This window comes from Ciconia boyciana, chromosome 16 (genome assembly GCF_034638445.1).
Source record: "Ciconia boyciana chromosome 16, ASM3463844v1, whole genome shotgun sequence".
In the NCBI taxonomy this organism is placed as follows: Eukaryota; Metazoa; Chordata; class Aves; order Ciconiiformes; family Ciconiidae; genus Ciconia; species Ciconia boyciana.
This window is the reverse complement of record NC_132949.1, coordinates 7007066-7029700: the sequence shown is the minus strand read 5'-3', so window position 1 is coordinate 7029700 and position 22635 is coordinate 7007066. Positions and strand designations below refer to the sequence as shown.

General features: G+C 37.7%; 1 protein-coding gene across 2 annotated transcripts in view; it reads right to left on the bottom strand.

Moving 5' to 3' along the window:
* Positions 1–509: 509 nt before the first annotated feature.
* SPAG9 (sperm associated antigen 9) overlaps positions 510–22635 on the bottom strand; it is a 68208-nt gene continuing 46082 nt past the window's right edge. Inside the window, exons 14-30 of one of the 2 annotated variants that reach the window (XM_072880799.1) lie at positions 22234–22407; positions 21401–21530; positions 21053–21145; positions 20605–20772; positions 19661–19832; positions 18321–18548; positions 17292–17487; positions 16338–16460; positions 15708–15788; positions 15143–15210; positions 13744–13892; positions 12382–12553; positions 11279–11392; positions 9480–9518; positions 8434–8610; positions 7501–7638; positions 510–4169 (exon numbers count right to left, since the gene is read on the bottom strand). In XM_072880799.1, coding sequence (XP_072736900.1) covers positions 4054–4169; positions 7501–7638; positions 8434–8610; positions 9480–9518; positions 11279–11392; positions 12382–12553; positions 13744–13892; positions 15143–15210; positions 15708–15788; positions 16338–16460; positions 17292–17487; positions 18321–18548; positions 19661–19832; positions 20605–20772; positions 21053–21145; positions 21401–21530; positions 22234–22407 — 2338 coding nt within the window. In that variant the 3' untranslated portion in view covers positions 510–4053. The remainder of the gene's footprint in view (positions 4170–7500; positions 7639–8433; positions 8611–9479; positions 9519–11278; positions 11393–12381; positions 12554–13743; positions 13893–15142; positions 15211–15707; positions 15789–16337; positions 16461–17291; positions 17488–18320; positions 18549–19660; positions 19833–20604; positions 20773–21052; positions 21146–21400; positions 21531–22233; positions 22408–22635) is intronic. The other variant, XM_072880800.1, reaches the window with a different exon arrangement.

Below are 22635 nucleotides of genomic sequence, written 5' to 3'. Positions count from 1 at the left end.
GCTATAGCAGAGTGTTCTGTTTCTGTAGTAGAAATGAATCTCTTGTCACCGAGTTCTCATTCTTCTGCCTTATAAATACACTATTTCCTCTGCTGTGCGGTAACCAACATGCATTTGAGCTCAGCTGAATCTTTGGTAAGGTGTTAAGGAAACTTGAAAAATAATTCCAGTGCTAATGCCTGTTTCATCTGAGCCGCAGTTAAGCAGATCTCCTCTAGATCCTTATCCTATGAATCAGCAGGTTTGTGGGCCATGTAAGTAAGAGGCAAACAGCATGGCATCATTTGGGAGACAGTCAGTGAACAAAGTTTTTCTTCAGAGTTTTTGCTTAGGCCCAGTATGAGATAACAGGATTACACTAGCTGTGGGCTGACTCAAATATATTACTACCTGTGTTTATGATGGCAATATTTGGCTGCTAGTGTAAAATACCCAATTATCATGCCTTCTGGTAGCATCAAAAACTTTTGAACTTAACATGAGACTACAAAGAACACACCAATCCGATGCATGTTTCATATACATATTTATATATATTTCATGTACAAAGTTACATTCTGAACCCCATGGATTCAATAATAGAAATAAATACTGAAATAACTACACTGCTATATGAGCTTTTCTGCTCACAGAAAAGAAGCCTCAAGTTTTAACAGACAGCAAGTTTAACGCTGTAGTATCCATCTCGGATCAGAGGCAAGTAAAATTCAGCGTAAAGTGTCCAACAGACAAAACTTTCAAAAATTACAGACCATAAAATGTTTAAAATATATGTTTAAAAGATTGAGAAATGTGCATCAACAAAATTAATAAAGGAAACTTAATCTTGTTAGAGGGCGGGAGAGACATTTAGTGTATAGAAAAATGCTTTGAGGTGCAACATAGGTTGTTACAATATGGCATAACCCTGTCAGAAGAAACATTTAATTTCCCTAAAGGACTGTATTTGAGTTTACCGTGTCTTGTTTTACAGGCAGGGCCTTCACAAGACCCTGTCTCAGCAGGGTCACTTACAAGAGTGCTAAGTCAGGTTTAATCCTTTGGTAACTTTTATAATACTCACATGGAAATAAATATTCAGTTACACAGCATTTTAAAAGACACACGTTCTTTAGAACAGTTAGTATAATAAAACAGATTTAACATTTGTTTGTTACTAAGGCAGCCTATGATAAAGTGTCTACGCCCTGCCAGCTCTATCTGATCCAACGCAGGAAGACCTTTACAAGAAATGGACAATGCAGCAGCTTATACAACGCATTTCACCTTTACCATGCAAACACCCTTACCCAGGCAAGTAATGTGCTGCATATTTTGTGCTCGAAATGTTTCCAAACTATTAACAAGCTGTAGCTATCAAGAGATTAGCTCCTATTTATATGATGCTTTAATCACATGAGTGTATGCATAAACACATTCTTGAGACGGATTTGTAGGACTGTATTGTCATCTCAATGCCTAGAGTTTTACGTGCTTTATTCACGATTCAAAGCGACCTTAAGTAGAATTTATAAATCCCAGTGCACTGTGAATGACAATAGAGACCCATTTAATCTACTGTACCTTAGGACAGGGGATAAAGTTCTTAAATGAGAAATACAGAGAAGTGCACATGCCTTTTATCTACACCCACAGTGGTACATAGTTAACCTACTGTTTTCTTTAAAACCCTTCCACGTTTGGACAGAAACAATCATTCTCTGAAAAATTTGCAAGATTTGGCCCACTGAGGTGACTAAAATGGCACGGTGGACCAGATACATTTGGCAAAAGACCAGGTACACACTTGCCAGATTGAACTGCTCTATTTGCTAGCAGTAAAGCTGTTCAGAGAAAACAGCTCATCACAAATAAAATGCTATACAAGAACGAAGGAACAGAATTGTGCGCTTTTTTTCTGAGAACATGAGAAAGTGACAATCAAGCAGTGAGTAGAAGCTTTGGAGACTGTGTTTTCCAAAGAGGAAAAAAAAATTTTAAGGAAATGGCAGGAGAAGGAATGAAACTGCACCACTCACAGTGAAGATTCTGCACAATAGTAAAAGTTTAGACAGCATTTTTCTTAGACATCCAATTTCAGAAGTTAATTCAGATGTGCTTCAGGTTCAGCATACATGTCTATGTAAGTTTTAAATAGGTCTTTCTAAGAGTGTTTAGTCAGTTTACTTTCTGTATTTGTATAATTTTTAAAAAGCTCCCAGACTTTATATTTAAGCCAAAGTACTTTAAGAGTGACATTAAAGATGAATTTGGAAAGCAAATTATGAACAACATGCTCTCATCACTTTTGGCATTCTGAAGAGAAAAATACTACCAAGATATTAGACATCTTTAATAAGGATTTTTACTACATAGTTCATGTCCTAAATACATATTTACGAGAGGAACAGCTGTGTACAAAATATGTCGCTTAAAAAGTATTTATACATATAAATCTAACCAATAGACCTGAATGGAGTTTTTCTGGTTTATCAGCTATGATATGCTTTTGAAAAAGCTGCCTAAATATATATTTACACAATAGACCTCAGCTAAATGTGTTCATTTAAAAAATTAAGAAAATATATAAACACATGTTTGCCTGATAGACCAGAACTGCTCCTATTGCATAAAAATGTTTAGGCAGTTTTAAAAAAGTGTTTCTATATTTACGCCTCTGAAACTGTTCAGTTCTCTCACATAATCAAGTTACTAAATTTCTCTGCTAATCTGAACAGAACAGTCCCAGCCTTTTGGGGGTAAGTGCTGGATGTTTATTAAAACCCCTCAAAACTTCTACTTTCCAGAGACTAAATGAAAGAACAAATCTGGGTTTTAAAATATTCTGAAGTACAGAAAACATGAAGTGTTTAACTTGGGTCTGATAGTAGTGTAGGAAATTCAATGTAAAAGGAAGACAGTCTTCAACTCACACTTATGGTTAAAAAAAATAGATGGTGAGTAGACAGAATGTCAGCCTAATATTAGTCTCCTGACTTTCATCAATTTACTCAATCTTAGTGTTACCTGCTAACATTGTTGCTAAACTTCTTTTACTAAATAGGGGTACACAACTACAAAAAATACATTTTGTACCTAATTATCTGGCACTAAAGTTCCTTTACAATCCCACTTGGGCAGAATGCATTTTTCCTGTACACTCTCAGTCTTTTCTCATGCTCTAATCGAGGTCTCTAACCTTCACACATGTAGTGCCTCATGAGTTTGACCAGCTAGGCAGAGAAGATCATTCTAGTGCTTAGGACATAAGGAGTTAAGACAAGAAAAGAACAAAACATATCCCCTGTTCAAGAATTTTACAGTTATTTTCAAAATTTAAATCATCCTAAGAATACCCTTTGGAAACAGTTATTCCATGTCAGGGAAATGGGAAACACTATGCTCAGAATGGCTCATTGAGGGCAGCAGTTCTCAAACTTTAAGGTTCGATTAGTGAAAACATGTAATTTTATTTAAATATTGTCATCTTAATTCCTATACAATCCCCTCTTCCCCCCAGAATTCTGATGAATGTAACAAATTAAACTGTATACACTATGTAAGCAAGATTTTCCAGGTTTGAAAATAAAAGCTGATTTACAGTTTGCTTTAGCCCTCACTGAATATTTGGATAGTCTTAATAATCCATCTTATAATTTGTCAATTTTTTAATACGCTGGGAATAACTTTGCTGTTTTACTCAATGCATTATACAGTGAAATGAAGCTCAGTTGTAATAAAGCTGAACTCAAGTGAGACTACCAAAGAAGTGAACTACATTAGATTGCTGTGGTACAGTAAAACTAATGTCTCAGTTGCTTACTATGGTGTGCACACCAGTTTTGAGAAAGATCTGATTTCATTATACTGTTCCATGTAACACGGGTGCAGTAAAACAGCACAAGCTAATTCCTGTATAGTTAAAGGTATGACAGATTTGCAATATAAAGTTAAACAGCAAAGAAATGCTTCAACATCATGTAGTGAAACAGGTTTCACAAAATAAAAAAAAACATGCAGAAGCTTTTTTTTTTCTTTTTCTTTTTTTAAGGTCTCCAGCTGCATCCTACAGGCTCACTCACTGCCACACATTACTTGCCACACTATCAAGTGACTCCTCTCAGCTTTGGCTACAGAAGGTTCAAGTGGTAGAGCTTCTCCAAGGAGTTCAGATTCTCCACCTTCATCACCTGAAAAACAACAGCTTCGATTCAGGCAGACAATAAAAAACAGTATTAACACTAAATGCAGCAAGACAAGTGACATCCAGGTTTACAAGAAAAACACTGTAAAGGACAGTAGTTGCCATATGCCTATATAAAAGCATATTCAAGATTGTGAATATATACATTACAAAATCAAAGTCTGTTGCATAATTATTTCAGAGCCTAGTATTCTGATGGTTGTATTCTTCAGTTCTAGCCCCCCAAATTAATTGTACTTTCGTCAGTATCCATATTCTACACATTTCATTACTTATGTAACTCTTTGAGGCAGAGAAACAACAACCTAATTTGCAAACTTGCAGTACCCCCCAGGCAGAAATGGAGATGGTTATGCTATGAGAAGTGTGCTAGCATAAACACGTAAACCATATAAAGTGCTCTGGAAATATGGACAGTAATTGAGCACAAGTGAGACAATGCAACTTTCATGTCTATGATGAACCTTTCCCCTTCTTTCCTCTTGTTCAAGTTATCCTAGCTTGTCACAACTCTGCTCACACTGACACAAGACAGCCTTAAGCCTGTTCTCCATTATTGCTCTTCAAAAGAGAAGAGCAGTTTTGTAACTGCGTCTAAACTCTTGATGACATGAGCTGACTTGGATCAAAGGTGACAGACTAACCACTAAACAAAACTGCACGTAGACAGTAATAAACATCAATACAGACGCAGTCTTGTGGTACAGAAGAACATCAGTTTAATCAGATGAAATGGGAACTGACCTACAACTTCAGGAAGGTTTCAAGTCACAGTTTGGCTGGTTTTCTGGTTAGACTACTTCGGAGGTCTGAGGAATCTAAACACAGAATAGCCTGAACTTGCTCTTGAACCAGTCTGCTGCACTAATCATAGAATGATAGAATGGTTTGGGTTGGAAGGGACCTTTACAGGTCATCTAGTCCAACCCCCCTGCAATAAACAGGGACACCTTCAACTAAATCAGGTCACTCAGAGCCCTGTCCAGCCTGACCTTGAATGTTTCCAGGGATAGGGCATCTGCCACCTCTCTGGGCAACCTGTGCCAGTGTTTCACCACCCTCATCATAAAAAATTTCTTCCTTTTATCTAGTCTAAGCCTACCCTCTTTTAGTCTGAAACCATTACCCCTTGTCCTGTCACAACAGGCCTTGCTAAAAAGTCTGTCCCTGTCTTTCCTGTAGGCCCCCTTTAAGTACTGGAAGGCTGCTAGAAGGTCTCCCCACAGCCTTCTCTTCTCCAGGCTGAACAACCCCAACTCTCTCAGCCTGTCCTCGTAGGAGAGGTGCTCCAGCCCTCAGATCATTTTCATGGCCCTCCTCTGGACCCGCTCCAACAGCTCCGTGTCCTTCTTGTGCTGAGGGCTCCAGAGCTGGACGCAGTACTCCAGGTGAGGTCTCACCAGAACAGAGTAGAGGGGCAGAATGACCTCCCTCGACCTGCTGGCTGCGCTTCTTTTGATGCGGCCCAGGATACGGTTGGCCTTCTGGGCTGCGAGCGCACATTCTCGGCTCATGTCCAGCTTTTCATCCACCAGTACCCCCAAGTCCTTCTTCTCAGGGCTGCTCTCAATCCCTTCATCCCCCAGCCTCTGCTCATACCAGGGGTTGCCCTGACCCAGGTACACAACCCTGCGCTTGGCCTTGTTGAGCCTCATGAGGTTCACACAGGCCCACTTCTCCAGCTTGTCCAGGTCCCTCTGGATGACATCCCGTCCTTCAGGCGTGTCTCAACTGCACCACTCCGCTTGGTGTCATCTGCAAACTTGCTGACGGTACACTTGATCCCACTGTCAATGTCATTGATGAACATATTAAACAGCACTGGTCCCAGTCCGGACCCCTGGGGGACACCACTCGTCACTGATCTGCATCTGGACATTGAGCCGTTTGACTGCTACCCTCTGGATGCGACCATCAAACCAATTCCTCATCCACTGAGCAGTCCACCCATCAAATCCGTATCTCTCCAATTTAGAGAGAATGATGTTGTGGGGGACCGTGTCAAAGGCCTTACAGAAGTCCAGACAGATGACATCCATAGCTCTTCTCTTGTCCACTGATGTAGCCACTCCATCATAGAAGGCCGTTAGATTGGTCAGGCAGCACTTGCCCTTGGTGAAGCCACACTGGCTGTCTCGAATCACCTACGTGTGCCTTAGCATAGGTTCTAGGAGGATCTGTTCCATGTTCTTCCCAGGCACAGAGGTGAGGCTGACAGGTCAGTAGTTCCCAGGGTCCTCTTTTCTACCCTTTTTAAAGATGAGTGCAATGTTCCCTTTTTCCAGTCACCAGGAACTTCACCTGACTGCCATGACTAACATGGTAATAGCTGAGCTAATGCAGCTACAGTACTGACGCTTAAGTTCATGGCTTTGCATCATGCCACAAGGACAGCAAAACGCACATTTGGTATGTGGCTATACCAGCTTGCTTGGTATAAGTGCAGAGTTTTTAATACTCACTACAGTGCGGCACAGAATTGCCTAAAGTCCTGCCTCCCACGTAACTCCATTGGGGCTACCAGCAGGAACTTGTTTTTCATTGACTAGTGGGATGACAGAATTTGGGATGGCCTTCATGGGTTTTTCTTTGTAGTGGTTTTTGTGGGGTTTTTTGTTGTTTGTTTGTTTTTGAAAAAACACTATAGTCAGATTTAGGCAAGAAGTCAAAACCAGGTCTGGGAGTTGTGATTCTTTTACACACTTTTTGTCAAGGTCTCCAGCTGCAGATTCTAAGCATAGAACCACAACCACTCATTTTGTTATATTTCCCCAAAAGCCTCAATTAAAAAAAAAGTTTACACAAGGAATCTTTTATGGGCTAGATCACGCAGAAGTGCTATCCAGGAAAAGCAGTGATCAAAATACAAAGGGCATGCAAAAAACAAGTGAACTACTTTTTCCCTTTTCACTCAAAAATGAGTAAATTTTAGTTTGAGTGTTCTTCATGTAATACATGACTTTATTATAGTCAGTCTGCATATTTAAGTAACTAAGTACATGTTTTCCAGCAGTTTGAAATAGAAGACTAACCTGTCAAAGAAAGACTGAAAGCATAAACAGTAAGGTGGTACATGACTCCAAAGCAGAGTTTCAAATAAACCTTTTTACACAGTCATCTCAGAGGTCATGATTTATTGTGAGAAGCAGCTGAAGAGGTCTGTGAGAATAAAGACACTTCTATCCTCACACTTGCTTAAAGACTATATACTGACTGACCACACAAATGCACTCTGCAATCACAACAGAAGTTTTCATATGGTTAATGACCTTTCAGTATGAAGAAATTACAACTGATTTTAAGCTCAATTTTCTTACCCATTCTGAAGTCAATATATCCTTCTCCACCACTTATCACCAACATCGACTTTAAGGGACTCTGGTTGAAGGACTCTTGGGCTGGTTTATCAGCTGTTAGCTCTGTTCCACCACTACTCTGTGGGCAAACAACCTGACCTGGATTAAAAACAGAATACATTTTTATGCCACATCTCACAGAATAATACCACCTGTATTTGGTCATTGGATGACATACTTAATGCCTAATGATACACTTAACTTTGGATTCTAGTGTCTCTTCAGGGAGGGACAGAAAGCTAGCTTTGCTCTGATTTCATCTCTCTAGAGATGAAGAATCTGTTCAGGTCAGTTCAATGGAAATCGGAGAATTAAATGCCTCTTGATAGATTTCACAGCACAGGCATGCAGATCTAGAGAATGACATTGAAACAGACTTAAAGACTTTCAGACACACAACTGAAATGATTCAGCGCATGTCAGCCCATTAAGCAAACTTCTGTCATTTACTTCCAGCACACGAGGTGCATACAAGCACTTGAGAGAGTATGCAACCAGTACTGCAGCTTCTAGTAAACTCTTCGCTTTTTCAACTGAGATTCTTTTCTTTGGGGGCTTCTCCCTTAGTAGCTCATGCTTCCTGCAGGATGTCAGACCCTTAAACTGGACCTTACATCAATTAGCAGTTGACTGCCGCCTTCACAGGTGAGTACTCACCACAGTACCTTTTTCCCAGACGGAAGCAAAGCACTTCTTTCTTTGTGACCAATCCCTTTTCCTCCCATTAAACAATACTGCACTTAGGAATCAGATAAGCCTTGTAAATAAAATATAATAAATTGTTTCTGAATGTATGATTTCATACACTTGCTATCTTTACCTAAACACTATGTTTAACTAAGCAAATGAGGACAAAAAAGAAACTTCATTTGAAGAATAGTAATAAAACCTCACCAGGTACTGCGACAAAGAATTTAACAGCATCGCGGTGCCCATGGAAGCAAAGCTGCGCGTGTGCCATTGAACAATATGGTATGAATGTTCCTGGAGTCACTTTGTCGCTGTTTTCATCACCATATACACGTATTACGCTCCCCGGACGGTTTCCGGAGCCTGCTGCTGCTTTATTAGCTGTAAAAGAGGAGAAGTGTTTTCTACTTGAAAATACAAATTACAGAAATGGTTATTTGTTAAGAAACCTTATGGTACCATCTAAAAGCTAAAGCCAACTTAGGTAAAAATGAAACAGGAGGGCAGCAATGCCAATTCAAGACAGAGCTGGAAAGAAAAAAGATTGCATGCTTCGTTATTTTAAGTACATCAGAAAATGGAGCAGGATTCTTATTAGTCTAGCATAAACACCAGATTTTAATATCCTACTTTTGGAAAAAAAATAAATTTGTGAAAGGACTCTATCTTTCATAGAAAATAAATACCTCTAATGTGTTTCAGTATAAGCAAATTCAATGTACTTAAACATATAATTAAAGACAGTTTCATTCCAACTAATCATAGGGTATCCCCTTGCCAGCAAAAATTCTCTGAAAATAGCCACCTGTGGGCATGAAGGAGCTACCCTATTATAATTCTACATCTAGTTTTTACTGAGAAGTTTTAAAATCCATTAAAACAGAGAAGTACTCATGCTAGACATACAAGCCATCTCCATTCCAAAGACTATCAAAGGAGTGAAAGAAACAGTGATTTTTAACAAGACAGTAAATGATGTGGATTAATGACAAAGTTATAAGATATGGTATCACATTGGCTGGAAGAAAAACAAAGTCTGTATGAAAGTTCAGCTGCAACACAGGATGATATACTAAACTGCTGAGCAGATTGGTGGCCATTTAGCAAACATAAAACTGCTGCAATGCAGTAACTGCAAGTGGAAAAACATTTAGGAACATACAAAGGGTAAATCTATAAGGAGTGGGAAACAGCCTCAAAGTGGCTATTAGAAGCCTGAAAACAGATTTTTGTTCAGGATCTGCACTTACCCCTCAGCCCCAGTAAACGTCCCTGGTGGAGGATTACAGCTAAAGTGAGAAAGGAGGAAAGGGGAAATGGATAGGTATGACAGTAGAGGAGAAGGATTAATGAGAACCCACCACTCTTGTATTTTGGTTTTTGATAAGGTAGAGCTTAAAATTTTAGCTCCTAAAACCAGTAAATATCTAATTACAGAAGATTCAATAAAAAGTCAAAGAACAGCATCTTGTTATAAAAGTTTCAGTACAAAATGGACAACAAAAGCACTGCCACTTTCACGTGCTTTATCGCTATAAAGTTTATTATTGATTAGCAACGTTTCCCCTTTCTCTCTTTCCTTGGTAGGAGGCTACCAAAATAATATATAACAACTCATGTTTTCAAGTGCTCTTTCCAAACATCATCTGCAGATCTGGAAGATGCCCTACTATTGAGACCCAGGGAACTGAGATATGCAATTGCTTATGCAAGGATGCGACTGTTTTTGAAAGCCATGAGTATTTGTAACAAGGGTTCTCAAACCCACTATCAGGCTACCCACAAATGGTTGTTCTGATTCATGAACAACTAACAAAACTGAAATTAAACTGAATAGCTTTAACAGGGATTTTTTTCAAGTTCACTACTGTTTTAAAATAAGCTCCTCTGGAAACATTAAATAAAGCTTGATGCAAATTAAGAGATATAATTTTTGAAAGCATGATTTAAACTATTTCAAATTCATGATCGGAAGTCTGTCCTTCCTTAGTACATTCATGCAATGCAAAAAGAGACATTTACTGAATGGATGGACAATGTAATGGAACAGTATGAGAAACGATGCATGTATATGCTGTTCAACAAAGCAGGTACAACATGAAGAGTTTTTACTATTAAATTACCCTAAAATTTCACCTGTCAGCCTGTACGTTCTATATAACAACAGTACAATTAGGACTATCAAAGTTCTGTATTTTATTTTCTGAATCTTCTGTCCATGTGTTTTAACATTAGTCTCAGGCACAAGTGTTGGGTTTTTTTGTTGTTGTTGTTCTAAACGCAATCAAGTTACACACAGATTCTTCCCAAACTTCACCTATTTAAGATTTGTTTTGCTCTTGAACTGGACTGTTCCCTTCTCCCAAGGTTCAACTGCCCATGTCTGAATGCTTCCTCTCCCACCCCCAAGTAGTTTCAGCCTATGACAAGAGTTTGGGATCTGTTATTAAGCAGATACCTGGACTTGCATTATTGGAATTTTACCTAGAAGTTCGTGCCCTATTTGTAGAATGTGTTTACAACTCCTATAACTTCAAACATGTCTTTTAAAGCAGTCGGTACTACTGCTGTTCCAGTCCTTTATACCAGCTTTGTGACGAATTCTCCGGAACAAAAGCAAATCAAATTGTATTAGCAACAATACCAACTTGCTCACATCAAACAAAATCTACTTTGCTGATCATAGAGCAATCAAAAATAACATTAATTAGAAGACTAAAGCCATCTCTTACAAGCAATAAACTTCTATAAATGCTGCTAATGCTCATAACACCTCTAAAGCTTCAAAGTGTCTCTTTCATTCAAGCCACAGCAACTCTGCTCAAATTGAAGTACAGGAGATTTGAGATGTGCTTTTTTGCTCAGAGTAATTGTAACCATGCACACAGATTAGGTGCTAAACATCACACAGGCCCATCTGTTAGAAACCTGAAAGATTCAGACCTGACAGTAAAGCTTTCTATCCATTAGCAAGCATCTGAATGGTGTTTAATATTCTTTTTGTGTCTACAGCATATTGCACAATGCTATTCATTTATATTTTACTTACTTTCTGTTAATGGAATGGAGATGATGACACCATTTCCTGTTCCTACCCATAAACGATTACAAGACACCATAAGAGCTGTGATTCTCACAAATGAGAATCCCAGTTTACCAGTACCTAAAAACAAAAGATGCTTTTCATCAAAAATTATGAGCAAGAATAATTTTAGTTCCATAACAGAGAATCTTAACTCCAACTCCCAAACCACGCAGACAAGTAATTCCCTCCCACTTCAACCAGAAACAAGGTAGAGGAGTACATGTCAGTTGTAAAGATAACCTAAAAGGCTAAAACACTCTGTTAATTAAGTTGTGAACCTATACAGAAAGAGACTAACATTAACTGTGAGAAAGCACAAAAGGTATAACGCCTCCATAATGCTGCACAATAAAATCTTTGGGGTCTTACAGCAGCAGGGCAGCTTTTCAAACAAACAAAAAAGGTGAGTTTACAGATGTAAGATAATGGTTTCTCATCCATTAAAATTAATTTCTCATCCATTAGCACTATGAGGGGAGTGGAAGAAGGCTGACCAGCTAAGCGCAATGGCAGAGTAGTTACTTGTGAAGGATTTCCCATGGCCCAATTACCTGTATTTGTTGTGTTATGTAGGTGGTCAAACTGCTCTTACATAAACATTAATGAAAAAATTAGAAAGCTTATTAGCTTCAAGAGCAATAAAAATTTGTTATTTTGTATTTGTATTTTCTTGAAAAAGAGGCAATTTTTCCAGGCAAGTAATGGATTCTTCCCACTCTTAAATTTAAAAAAAGGCATCAGTACAGTAAAAAAAGAGAAAGATTTTAGCGTCTCTATTGATGCCTGCCCAACCCAACTATCATTTTCCTCATTAGTTCTGAGTTTTTAGGGACACCTTAGACATCAGGTAGGATCAGACTGTATCAGAAGACCTATCATCCTCATAATGCTTTACAGACTGACTTAGGCTTCTACTTTCAGATTCAAGTTTTCACAAACAAGATTTGACTAGCCTTCCACCCACCCTTCCCCCTAGTTTGCAGTGAGAATTGCCTAATCCATAACAGGAAAAAAAGCTCCAGACAGCAAGAGGTGTAAGAATACAACAGCTTTTCTTATCAACTTACCTAGCATTTTGCTTACATAAGGTTCAATGTCCACATCTTGTAGATGCTGATACGTGTGCGCATGATAGAGACGCAGGGTGGAGTCCAAACGGATAGACACCCATACCCCATCACCCACCCATGCCAGCTGTCTCACTTGGCTTTCTCTTCTTGGGTGTGCATCAAATGACTTCTGCGAAAGATGGATTTTAAATTAGAAGATGAAACAAAGGAAAGAGTAAGACTTCTTTGTTACTCTTACACTGTCAATACTGGCAATTTTCTTAAGTCATCTATGACCCTCTGATTTGCAAGATCACTAGCAGATACAATGTTTAGCTTAGTTACAATTACCATACAATGCTGGTAAAGTAATAATAAAAATGCCGATTCCCTTCCCTGGAGTGTGATCTCAAAGCTATAGTTTCCTACTGCGTCTTCATTTACATATCATATCCCAGCCTACTCTGGCTTCCATCTCCATTTAACCTGGAGCCTTTTTGGTATGAGGTCCTCCCGTCACAGCACAAGATGCCCAAAAAGTGTTTTTCTTCCTAGTTCTGTCAAGCCTTGCTCTTGCATACAAACCCACTCATGCAAAATGCAGACTATCCACCAGCAAAACAATTTCACTGTTGTATGAATTCCTTCATTTCAGTTTTCCCATATATATAGTCTTCTTCACAAAAACAGAATATTAATCGGGTGCTTGATATTTTCAGAAGAGCTGAGCAGTCACCCTCAAAAGGTCTGGCCCATGTCTCAGGCCAATTAGCAGAAGCTGAAGTATTAACGCTGCTAATGGCTTTCAGAAACCTTAGCCACTTTCTGTACTTTACTAAAGTATACTTTAGTACACTTAAGTACACTTTCTGTACTTTTACTAAAGTAGCCACTTTAGAGATGTCAGGTACACATACAACACTGCAGAAAAAACAGCTTATAGAATAGTTTGTTTATATAAGGTGTGTAACTGGAGGGCGAGTACATTCAAGATTAACACTTACAAACCTCTAAAGTATGCAATGACAGATTATAGAGAAGGTTACAGGTGGGTGGAGAACATGAGGCATGCATGTAGAGAATAAGCTGGGAGCTAGCCTTACAAGCTCTGCACAAGGACACATTCCAGTTCCTGGCCAGCTGGAAGTAGAGAACTAATCCCCCCCAAAACTGGTTTCAATAAATGAGAACTGTCTCATCATGGCTTAAAATGTTCCAAAACAATGAAAACATCTAAAGAAAATGTAATAGTATTTCCCAAGACAAATTTGTTTGCTTGCTTGTTTCTGTAGTGATGAAAAAATAACTGGAGTTTGAGCTGTAGCATGAGATGGCATTAAAATATAACATTTAATTATTTTAAACACCATTTTAACTTGCCTCTATTTTCATGGCCTTTGGTTGAACAACATAGATTTTGTTCCTGTAGCCACACCAGACTTTGTCGTGTACCACTGTCATGCATCTTATCGAATGATGTGGCCGGCCCAGGTCTAAGAGGTGATAGTTTGTCAAATCCCACTGACCATCTTCAAAAATAGAAGGAAAAGCAAAACAAAACATAGGTTCCTATGAATTTAAAAAACATTTAGAAGTACAGGCAAATAGTTTAACAGTCTAATTTTTGAAAGCACTGTAATAATCTGGATAAGTCCATACAAATTTATGGCTAAGCTCCTCATTAAAAAAACAACTAGTTACACGAACTACCAACATTCCAAATGCTACTTTGTTTTTAATATAATAAGGTTGTACAGTGACTCATGTTCAAAACATGTCAAAACATTTTTAAAAACAGTAAGTTACCTAGTGCTAAATGCTTTACTTGGATAGGCGTTAGTATACATTACAACAAGCAGCTACCCACACAGCGCTAGGCACTCGCTGCTTGACTGAACATAGAAACATTGGCCAGTGCATCAAGACTTTTTTAAAAATATGCTGCAAGATCTTCAGAAAGGCACCTGAAATCTACTAAAAGCATACTAAATTTGGTCATTCAACACCAAGTAAAATTCTTCTGTAGGCTGAGCTAAGCCACAGATCATCACTGACAGTTACTCGAGATCCTTAAGGATTGTAAGCCACTAGAGTTTGAGTTTAAAAAAAAAACACAAAACCAAAAAACCCAAACCACTAAAACCATAACAACTTCATCCCAGATGCATCTTCCCCAATATCTGCATTAGTGCTGCACAACCTCTTTAATTCTTCTAAATGCTGAGCACAGAGATTTAAACTCCACAAGGAAAAGAACAAATGAATAGGGAGTCTGTGGAAACAAGCCAACAGATAAGTTCCAGTTACTCATAGTAGGACCTTCCCCTCCAGGTCCTTGTTCTAGAAGCTGAAGAATGGAGCTCGTCCAGGAGTGGTTTGGGCAGAAATTCTGAAAGGATGCTTACAAAATTCTCATTGAAGGACTTGGCCACAGACAATTATTTACACTAATAACAAAACAGAAGACATGACTATTGAGCATGATGAAAAAGCAAAACAGATGATGATCGAAGCGGACTCTATCAATTGGCTTTTTGCTATTTAGCTCAGATATATCCCATTCTCCTCCTTCTTAGAGTAAGAAAAAATTCCAGGAATGCACTGGGACAGTGCGAAAGTGGTACTTGAAACTGTTGAAACTGCAACTGAAATACTAGAAAGATTTCCTGTAAAAAGGCCATTGGTGAATACATTTTCAAAACACTATTTATAAATGGCATGTTTCTTTCCTAAATACTGTTACAATTTCACTGGTTTCAAGATCTAATAGAATGCTTACCAACTCCTCGGTGAAATATTGCTAGTGTTCCATCAGCTAGTGCAACTAATACTATTCCTTTTACATGTCTGGGGAAAAAAAAGGAGGCACAAGAATATACCCTGTTAGACTGCATTTCTCAAACTGCAAGTGTAAAGTAAGGTATAAACATTTCATGTTTCAGCATACTTTTAATATTCATGTTAGCCCTAGCGTTTTGATTTCTACAATATCTCTCAAGAGAAGGGACAGTAACAAGGCATCAAAATCCAGTTCAGAAAGCTTAAAATGTATCTAGCTACAATGCCTGAAGAAAACATCAAAGATGGTAACCTATGAACTGTCTTGAGTATACAGCTACCAAGTATACAGCTACAGCTCATCATTTGAGCTATAGTATTTCCAACAGATACAAGATTCCTTTTATTTTCCTTACTCCCCAAATGTTTTCCACTGCCCCTCAAAGAATATGCATGCATTTATGGCAACTGACATTCCCAATATCTGAGGAGGAGATATAAAACTACTTTGCAAGTATTTTAACAAAAGTTCATTATGATTTACATGACATTCTTTCAGGACTTACACAATACTGAGAATAGAATCTTTAAGTTTAATGGCATGAACACATTTCCTCCACTGGGCCACTGACGAATGAACATACAGGCTGCAAAGACAAATCAGGAGGCATTAAAAGCACTAGGAAAGGTCTACCAGACAGGAAAAACACCCAAGCAAAACTCCTATAATTGAAATCCACAATCAAAGGGAAAATTAGTTTTCATCTTCCACTGAAAACTCTGTATAGACTGAAAAAAAGAACTACATGAGCAGGCAGAATAGTTTTCCAGAGGCCTAAAACATTACCAACTCCTTTGCAGATTCATCTGCAGTAAGAGAGTAATATATTTTTCCAGCATAATAAAATATTGAAAGTTATGGAATTATCAGACCATAACAATTTGACTATTAAAAAACCAACCAAAAACTTTTCTTCAGATAGAAGTATTATCCGCCAAAAAGAGCTTGCTAATCACCTACAATACTTTCTTTGATTTCTATAATGCCTAAATGTAGCAAAGCGTACAAAATTCAGGCTCTCTTGAGGTCTTCTTGCACTTAATCTTGACTTGAGACAGTTATCAGGCCTGTAGGCACAAGAAGTTTAAAATAATTTTTCCAAATAAATTTAACAAGATTATTAGCATTTTCTTACCATCCATTCTGTGCTCCAAGCCACATTGTCGGCAAAAGGCTACTCATTTTCTGTGCTTCTTCTCTCACTAGATCTTGCTCATTTGGCAAAACTGCAATGTCTTTATATAACTCTGACTCAGTACTAAAAAAAACACAGTTAAAATACATTGAATAAAGTGCACGGATTACTGAAATTATAATCTAGGTATTTACTTCATTGTTGCTAGTTTCTACACTGGCTTTTGAAGTACATAAGGTGTTTAAAAAAAACAGTAACTGAATGAAAGTACAACAATACAGATTAAAACCTCAATAACAATGAATTTCTTCAAGTGGCCATTTACTTGTACAAGGAAATTTAAGTTCCATTCAAGCCTGTCAGTATTGCTGATATCTCTGGGGAACGGCCGAAGAGAGTTGCAGAGGCACACGTTAAGAGAAACACTTAAAAAAGCTGTATGATACTTTTTGCGCCTGTATGTGGAGAGTGAAGATTCCTGAAGATTTGAAATACTCATTACTTTCAAGCTGCTTCTCCACTCCTGTAACTACTCACAAATTGACTATTCTGAGAAAAGAAACATACATTTGAACAACGAGTTGATTGGAAAAAAGGAGTATATTTCTTATTTATTTTGACATCAAAACAAGGAATTTAAACAGGCATCTCTAGATCAGTGCCATTCACATTAAGTTTGTGAGAGGACTTAGTCTCAATCTGGTAGACACTCACTACTCCATTCTGGAGGTGTCTGTACTCAAGGGATACAAGTTCACAGACAAAAGACTCTTTGTACATAGGTAACCCTTTCATGCAAGCAAAGCATAGAGTGTCTTGTACCAAGACTACTTATATAAACCTCGACATACTTAACAAGAAAAAAAAAGTAGTCGTTTCGCCCCCATGCTGTTTTCCTGCAAACATTACATTTTTCTTTTTAAACACATTTTAAGAGGTATGAGGACTACGTACCTAGGCTGGTACACTGGAGACGCCTCTGTTGTATTCTGCACTCCCAGAGGATCTGTAAAGACATGCTCTGTGTATACTCCAGTTTGTGCAATATCAGCTGTGTCTTCTCCTGTCCCTGCATTGACTTCTGTTGCTTCTGTTGCCTCCTCTGCTGTTGGAATGTTCTCATCCACTGAATTACTTTCAGTTGCAATATCTACGGAACAAAAAATTTGAAAAACTTAACAACTGCAAGAGAATTCTCAATTGTTTAAAACAGCCAGAACTTGATACTTCAAACTTAAGTGAATAGCTGTAATAACCAGTCACAATCCAGATTTTACATGTCATCTAAAAAAACCCCCAACCAAACAAAAAAAAAAATAATCAGAAACAGTGCGACCTACTAAAGTTTGGGTATCAACAAGTGTCAAATGCACTTTAATTATCAACCCAGTGACTGATGGCACAGATTGCCCTTTCATTGATTAACTAGAATAGCAGTGAAATCCAATCAATTAAAAACCACAATTACGGCAACAGTATTATATGCCATATGAAAATAAACGATGTTCAAGTCCAGTAACCACATATCCATTAACAATCATATCACCATACAGCTCTGAAAGGTATATGACAAAAAATATTAAGAATGCCTATAAAGTAAACAGCTTCACTTAAATCTCTATTAAGACTTCACAAGATTTAAGGCATATATCCACATTCTCTCCAGCATCTGTCAGCAAGGTCTGCATTTCAAATACTGAATAACTTAAAAGCTCTCTTCAGGTCATCGACAAGATAGAGTTTTCTCAAAAATACTTGAAAGATGCAATTGTCTATACCCATTTAATATCACCTCCACAAAGTTTTCAGCTACAATTATACAGTGCAAATATGTCAGACTTATAGCCCATTTCCCACAGAGTACTTGTTTTATGTTATCACCACTTACAGACAAGCTATTACATTAAATACTTGTAGCATTCATTTCTCAGTTACACCTAATGGTGTTTGGCCATCCCTGCAATACTTTTAAGATTTTCATACCTGACTGTTTATCTGTCATTGGTGAGCCACCATTTACATCATGAGTTACAGGTGCTCCTGTGATACCCTCTGCAGTACAGCCAACCACTGTTATTCCTCCTAGCAAGCTATCGGTTTCTGCAGAGCTGTTGCTAGTCATACTTCCACACAGCGATGACTTGTCCACTTGACTGGGATCTGCTTCTTGAGACGCTTCTTCTCCTGCAGGATAGTCTGTTTCCCTTGCCCCTGAAAGATTAAACTCACATGTTTCTTGTGGGCAAAAAGGGAAGTCACTTTTCTATCTAATAACAAACTAAGCTTTCAAACTGAATGAACTCTCCATCAATTGAGATTTAATGTGCAGGTACCTATCTACAAGCTTATTTTAACACGATCAGCAGATGTTAAAGATGCTGTCACAAAGCTCAAAAAGCAAAAGCAGAACCTACGCATGCTGCACATCTGAACGTCATATGCTATATTTCAATCTGCAGAGTTTTCCAACTAGTTTATTTCTACTTCAAATAAATTTTCCATGAAAATAAGATTTCATAACAGTGCATATATGCAGGGATACCTTATCTACTTCTTTATGAAGAATTTAACTGCAATAGGTCCTTTGTTCTGGAAGAAAAGCTGCTTTTCTTTCATACGACCTTCTCAAATACTTTTAAGACTTAAAATATTATTCTTGGTTTCTTGAAATTTTCATCGTATTTTACTATATTTTACGCTGGTTTGATTTTACAAGTTATACATAGTTTCAATGGAGCAAGACCTCAGACTTCACTGGAACGAGATTTCTTCTGAGCTTATTAAACAAAACTACTTCACTGGAACTAGTGCTACAGACTTCTAAAAGTGTGAGCCAAGAAACCCAAAAGCACAATTATTTCTTCTCCAGAATCATAATACTTTCCTATTAAACTTCCCTCAGTACACTCTCCACATACACTCTCAATGTAACAAGGATTCCCTCTAGAGGAAGCTCCAAGACTTGCTACTTATCTTCAAGAAGCTGAAGAGGTCTAAAAAGCCAACATATTTTTCTTTTGTGAAGTTCAGAGTTCCATAAAACATTGGCACTATTTCACAATTTATAATACAGCAGACAAAATACTTGTTCCTGGTTACTAATGTCTCTTTACCTTTGAGTTAATTTAGGTCAAGAGCCAACTGAAGAGTGGAACAGTAGAGTAGAAATCCAATAGTTTTCCCTCCAACTAAACACTTTTTATTGCTGTGGTACAGTAACATTTTATCACACTAATTAACAAATCTTTGGTGTTTCGTTGTGTAAGAAAATCTGAGTAAGATACAGTTTAAAAAGCAGGAGCTAAAACATCCCAAGTCTTTACCTGGCACACTAGCAATACAAAGCACATGAGAATTGCAAACAATGAAACTGTCCAGAATATTTCCTGGTTGATTAGCATCAATAATGATAACTTTTGTAGCAGAATGTGTGCTAGTACAGATCCAAACTAGACTGGATAATTCTTCCTGATGTTTCAGCTCCTTCTGCTGGTCCTGAAGGAGAATAAAGGCAGAACAGAAGTGAACACCAACAGGAAGGTGGACAAGAATAGAACTATTGCCTTTGATCTAGTATGTTCTTACATTATCAACTACAGAAATATACATAAATGTGAGTTAAATATCTTCAATGCCATTGTAGAATTACATGTATTTACTTGTTCTCTGTGTATTTGGAATATAAAAACCCCTCATATTTCTTACTTGTGTAGAAAACTATAGAAAATAATTATACTGCACAATTATACAGTTAGACAAGTATAAAGCTACATAAGAATACTATTTACATATCAGCTACCATACTCAGCATCACCACAGATATGATGTCCCAAAGCATGTCAAAATTAAGCCTTTGTTTCTATGCCCTTAATATGAATTCCAAGCACTGATTATTCATGAAAACATGAAGACTAACACATTTTTAAACGATGGCACAGACACCTAAACCCCCTTTTTTTAAGTGGCAGTCAGAACATGAACAATTCTGTCACAAATATTTTTTAAAGCAGGCAGCACTGGTATAAGCAGTGCATCATTTTGATGTAAAATTGATTTGCTCCTCAGATTTGCCAACAAGCTGGCACACAAAAGAATCACAGTATTTTTGTAGATGGATTCAATAACCCAACTATCTTGGGTAGATGACTACCCAAGAAAAATCTATTCATTACCAGTAAACCTGATTACAAAATATATTATTAATCTACAGATATACTAAAGATGTTTAACTACATAAAGTATTCAACATGCCTTCCTGTGATCTTACCTTGAGCTCTTGATCTAGTTTATCTAGGCTACTTTGAGATCCTGTTTGCTGCTTGTTGCCATCTGCGTCCACACCAGTCACATCATTGTAGAATACACTAGCACCAACCACAGACCCACCATCTCGTGTTTTCCCTCCTGACAGGTTTACCCCTACAGCACACCACAGCTTGAAAGAAAAATAAATAGTTGCCTTAAATGTTAAACTAAAAACACACCATTGTTAAATATGCTAAGTTATATCAAAATTATTACATATCTGCAGTCCATTTTAAGGAATCCATTAGGATTAGAGTCATGTACATTTCTACTGAAGCTTAAATTCTGATTCACCTATGCTTTAAAAAGAAACAACTTTATTTCAAGAAGAAAATAACTGGGTCTAAAATAAAAATATTCAAGCTATAGGTTGTCTCCAATTCTCTATATCATCGCTGTAAATATCCTACCTTCATAGAGGTATCCTTCTCATCTAAAGGTCTCAGGTAAACAGGTACAGGCAAGTTCTTCATCTTATTGTCAGCCTGGCCGCCATTTGCCACCTAGGCAAAAAAACAAACCAGAAAAGCTTTCCCCTTTAAAAGAGGTTTACAGTCTTTGGAATCAGTTCATCAGATTTTGTGAAACATGATTAAGAGTTTTGCATTGTGGTTTTCCTTAGAAAGACTCTTTTAACTGCAAAAGTTCAACAAAAAAATGCTGGAATCACTCAAACACAAGCTGTGAAATTATACTCTGTTCAAATTTCACAAAATATGGAGTTGTTACCACTACATTTGAAGACATAAGCATGATACCTGTTTGTACTTCTGAGGTAGACTCCAGCCAAATGCTTGCACTCTACCATCCTCTTTCTGAACATGTGCTTTCACTTGGCGATACTGCTCTCTTTTCTGCTCTCTGCGTGAGGCTAAACTGGCTTCAGTTCTAGGGAAGAATCATTATTAAAGAACCTGTTATTTATGCTCTTTAGAATTCTTTGTGTAATGGGAGTTGCTATTAAACTCAATAGACAAGATTTCTGTGGAAGCACTGGGTTACCAAAGAGATCACTAGCTTTTCACCCATCACCTATAGAACACCAGGTTTCCTGTGAGCTATTTCTAAGGGACCTGTGAAAGACAGGCAAAACTAGGAAGTCAACTGTCAGTATCCTTAAAGAAAGTTAACGTGGGTTATGTACCTTTACTAGAAGCTTTAAAAGTCGTAAACCAAAAGGATACATTGCCAAAAAGCACAGGAGGGAAAAAAAAAAAAGTTACAGATCCCGGTTAGCCTGACTCATGTTGTTCTGTTTTTCTATTGGACTTAAAGTGAAAGTATCTGTACAGTTACTACTTAGCTACAACACTTGTGTATAAAAGCATACCACATGCTGCCTCCTCTACCTAAATGCACTTTTATGAAAGGCAGTGATACTTGCCAAACAGAATACTACTACCAGAGTACTACCAGAATACTCATCCACTGCTGTGCATTTCAGTCTGCACTATGTTGATTTCTTCTGTATCAACATTCACTTCAGGAGAACATTATACTTTGCTTAGCAGTAATGCTATTTATCTCAGAGGATTAAAAGAGTAAATACTTGATGGAGCATATCTAGTATTATAAAACCAAAATGACTTACTCTTCACTGAGGAATTCAAAGGCTTTAGATTTGTCACTAGGTAATTGAGATAAGGTGCTGCTTCTTTTCTTGACTGATGGAGTAATATGCGAGGTTGGAGCATTGTATTTAACATTGACAGGAGGTTCTGGTTTCTTAGCTGTATTGCTAGATGAACTGAAGAGCCTGCTAAAACTAGAAGAAGAAGAAAAAAAAAAAGAAAGATGAGCATTGAGATTTGTAAGATACATCCAAATTTGACTATGCAGGCAAAACACTGCATATGCTAGCCTGCTCAAGCCAGTTAGACTAAGAAACTGGAGCCCAACGTAGCAGCAGCCACCACATACACAGCACCACTCTCAATGCACAGAAGGTCATGTCAGTAAGAAAAATTCTTGAAGAATTATTATCCCATTCGCT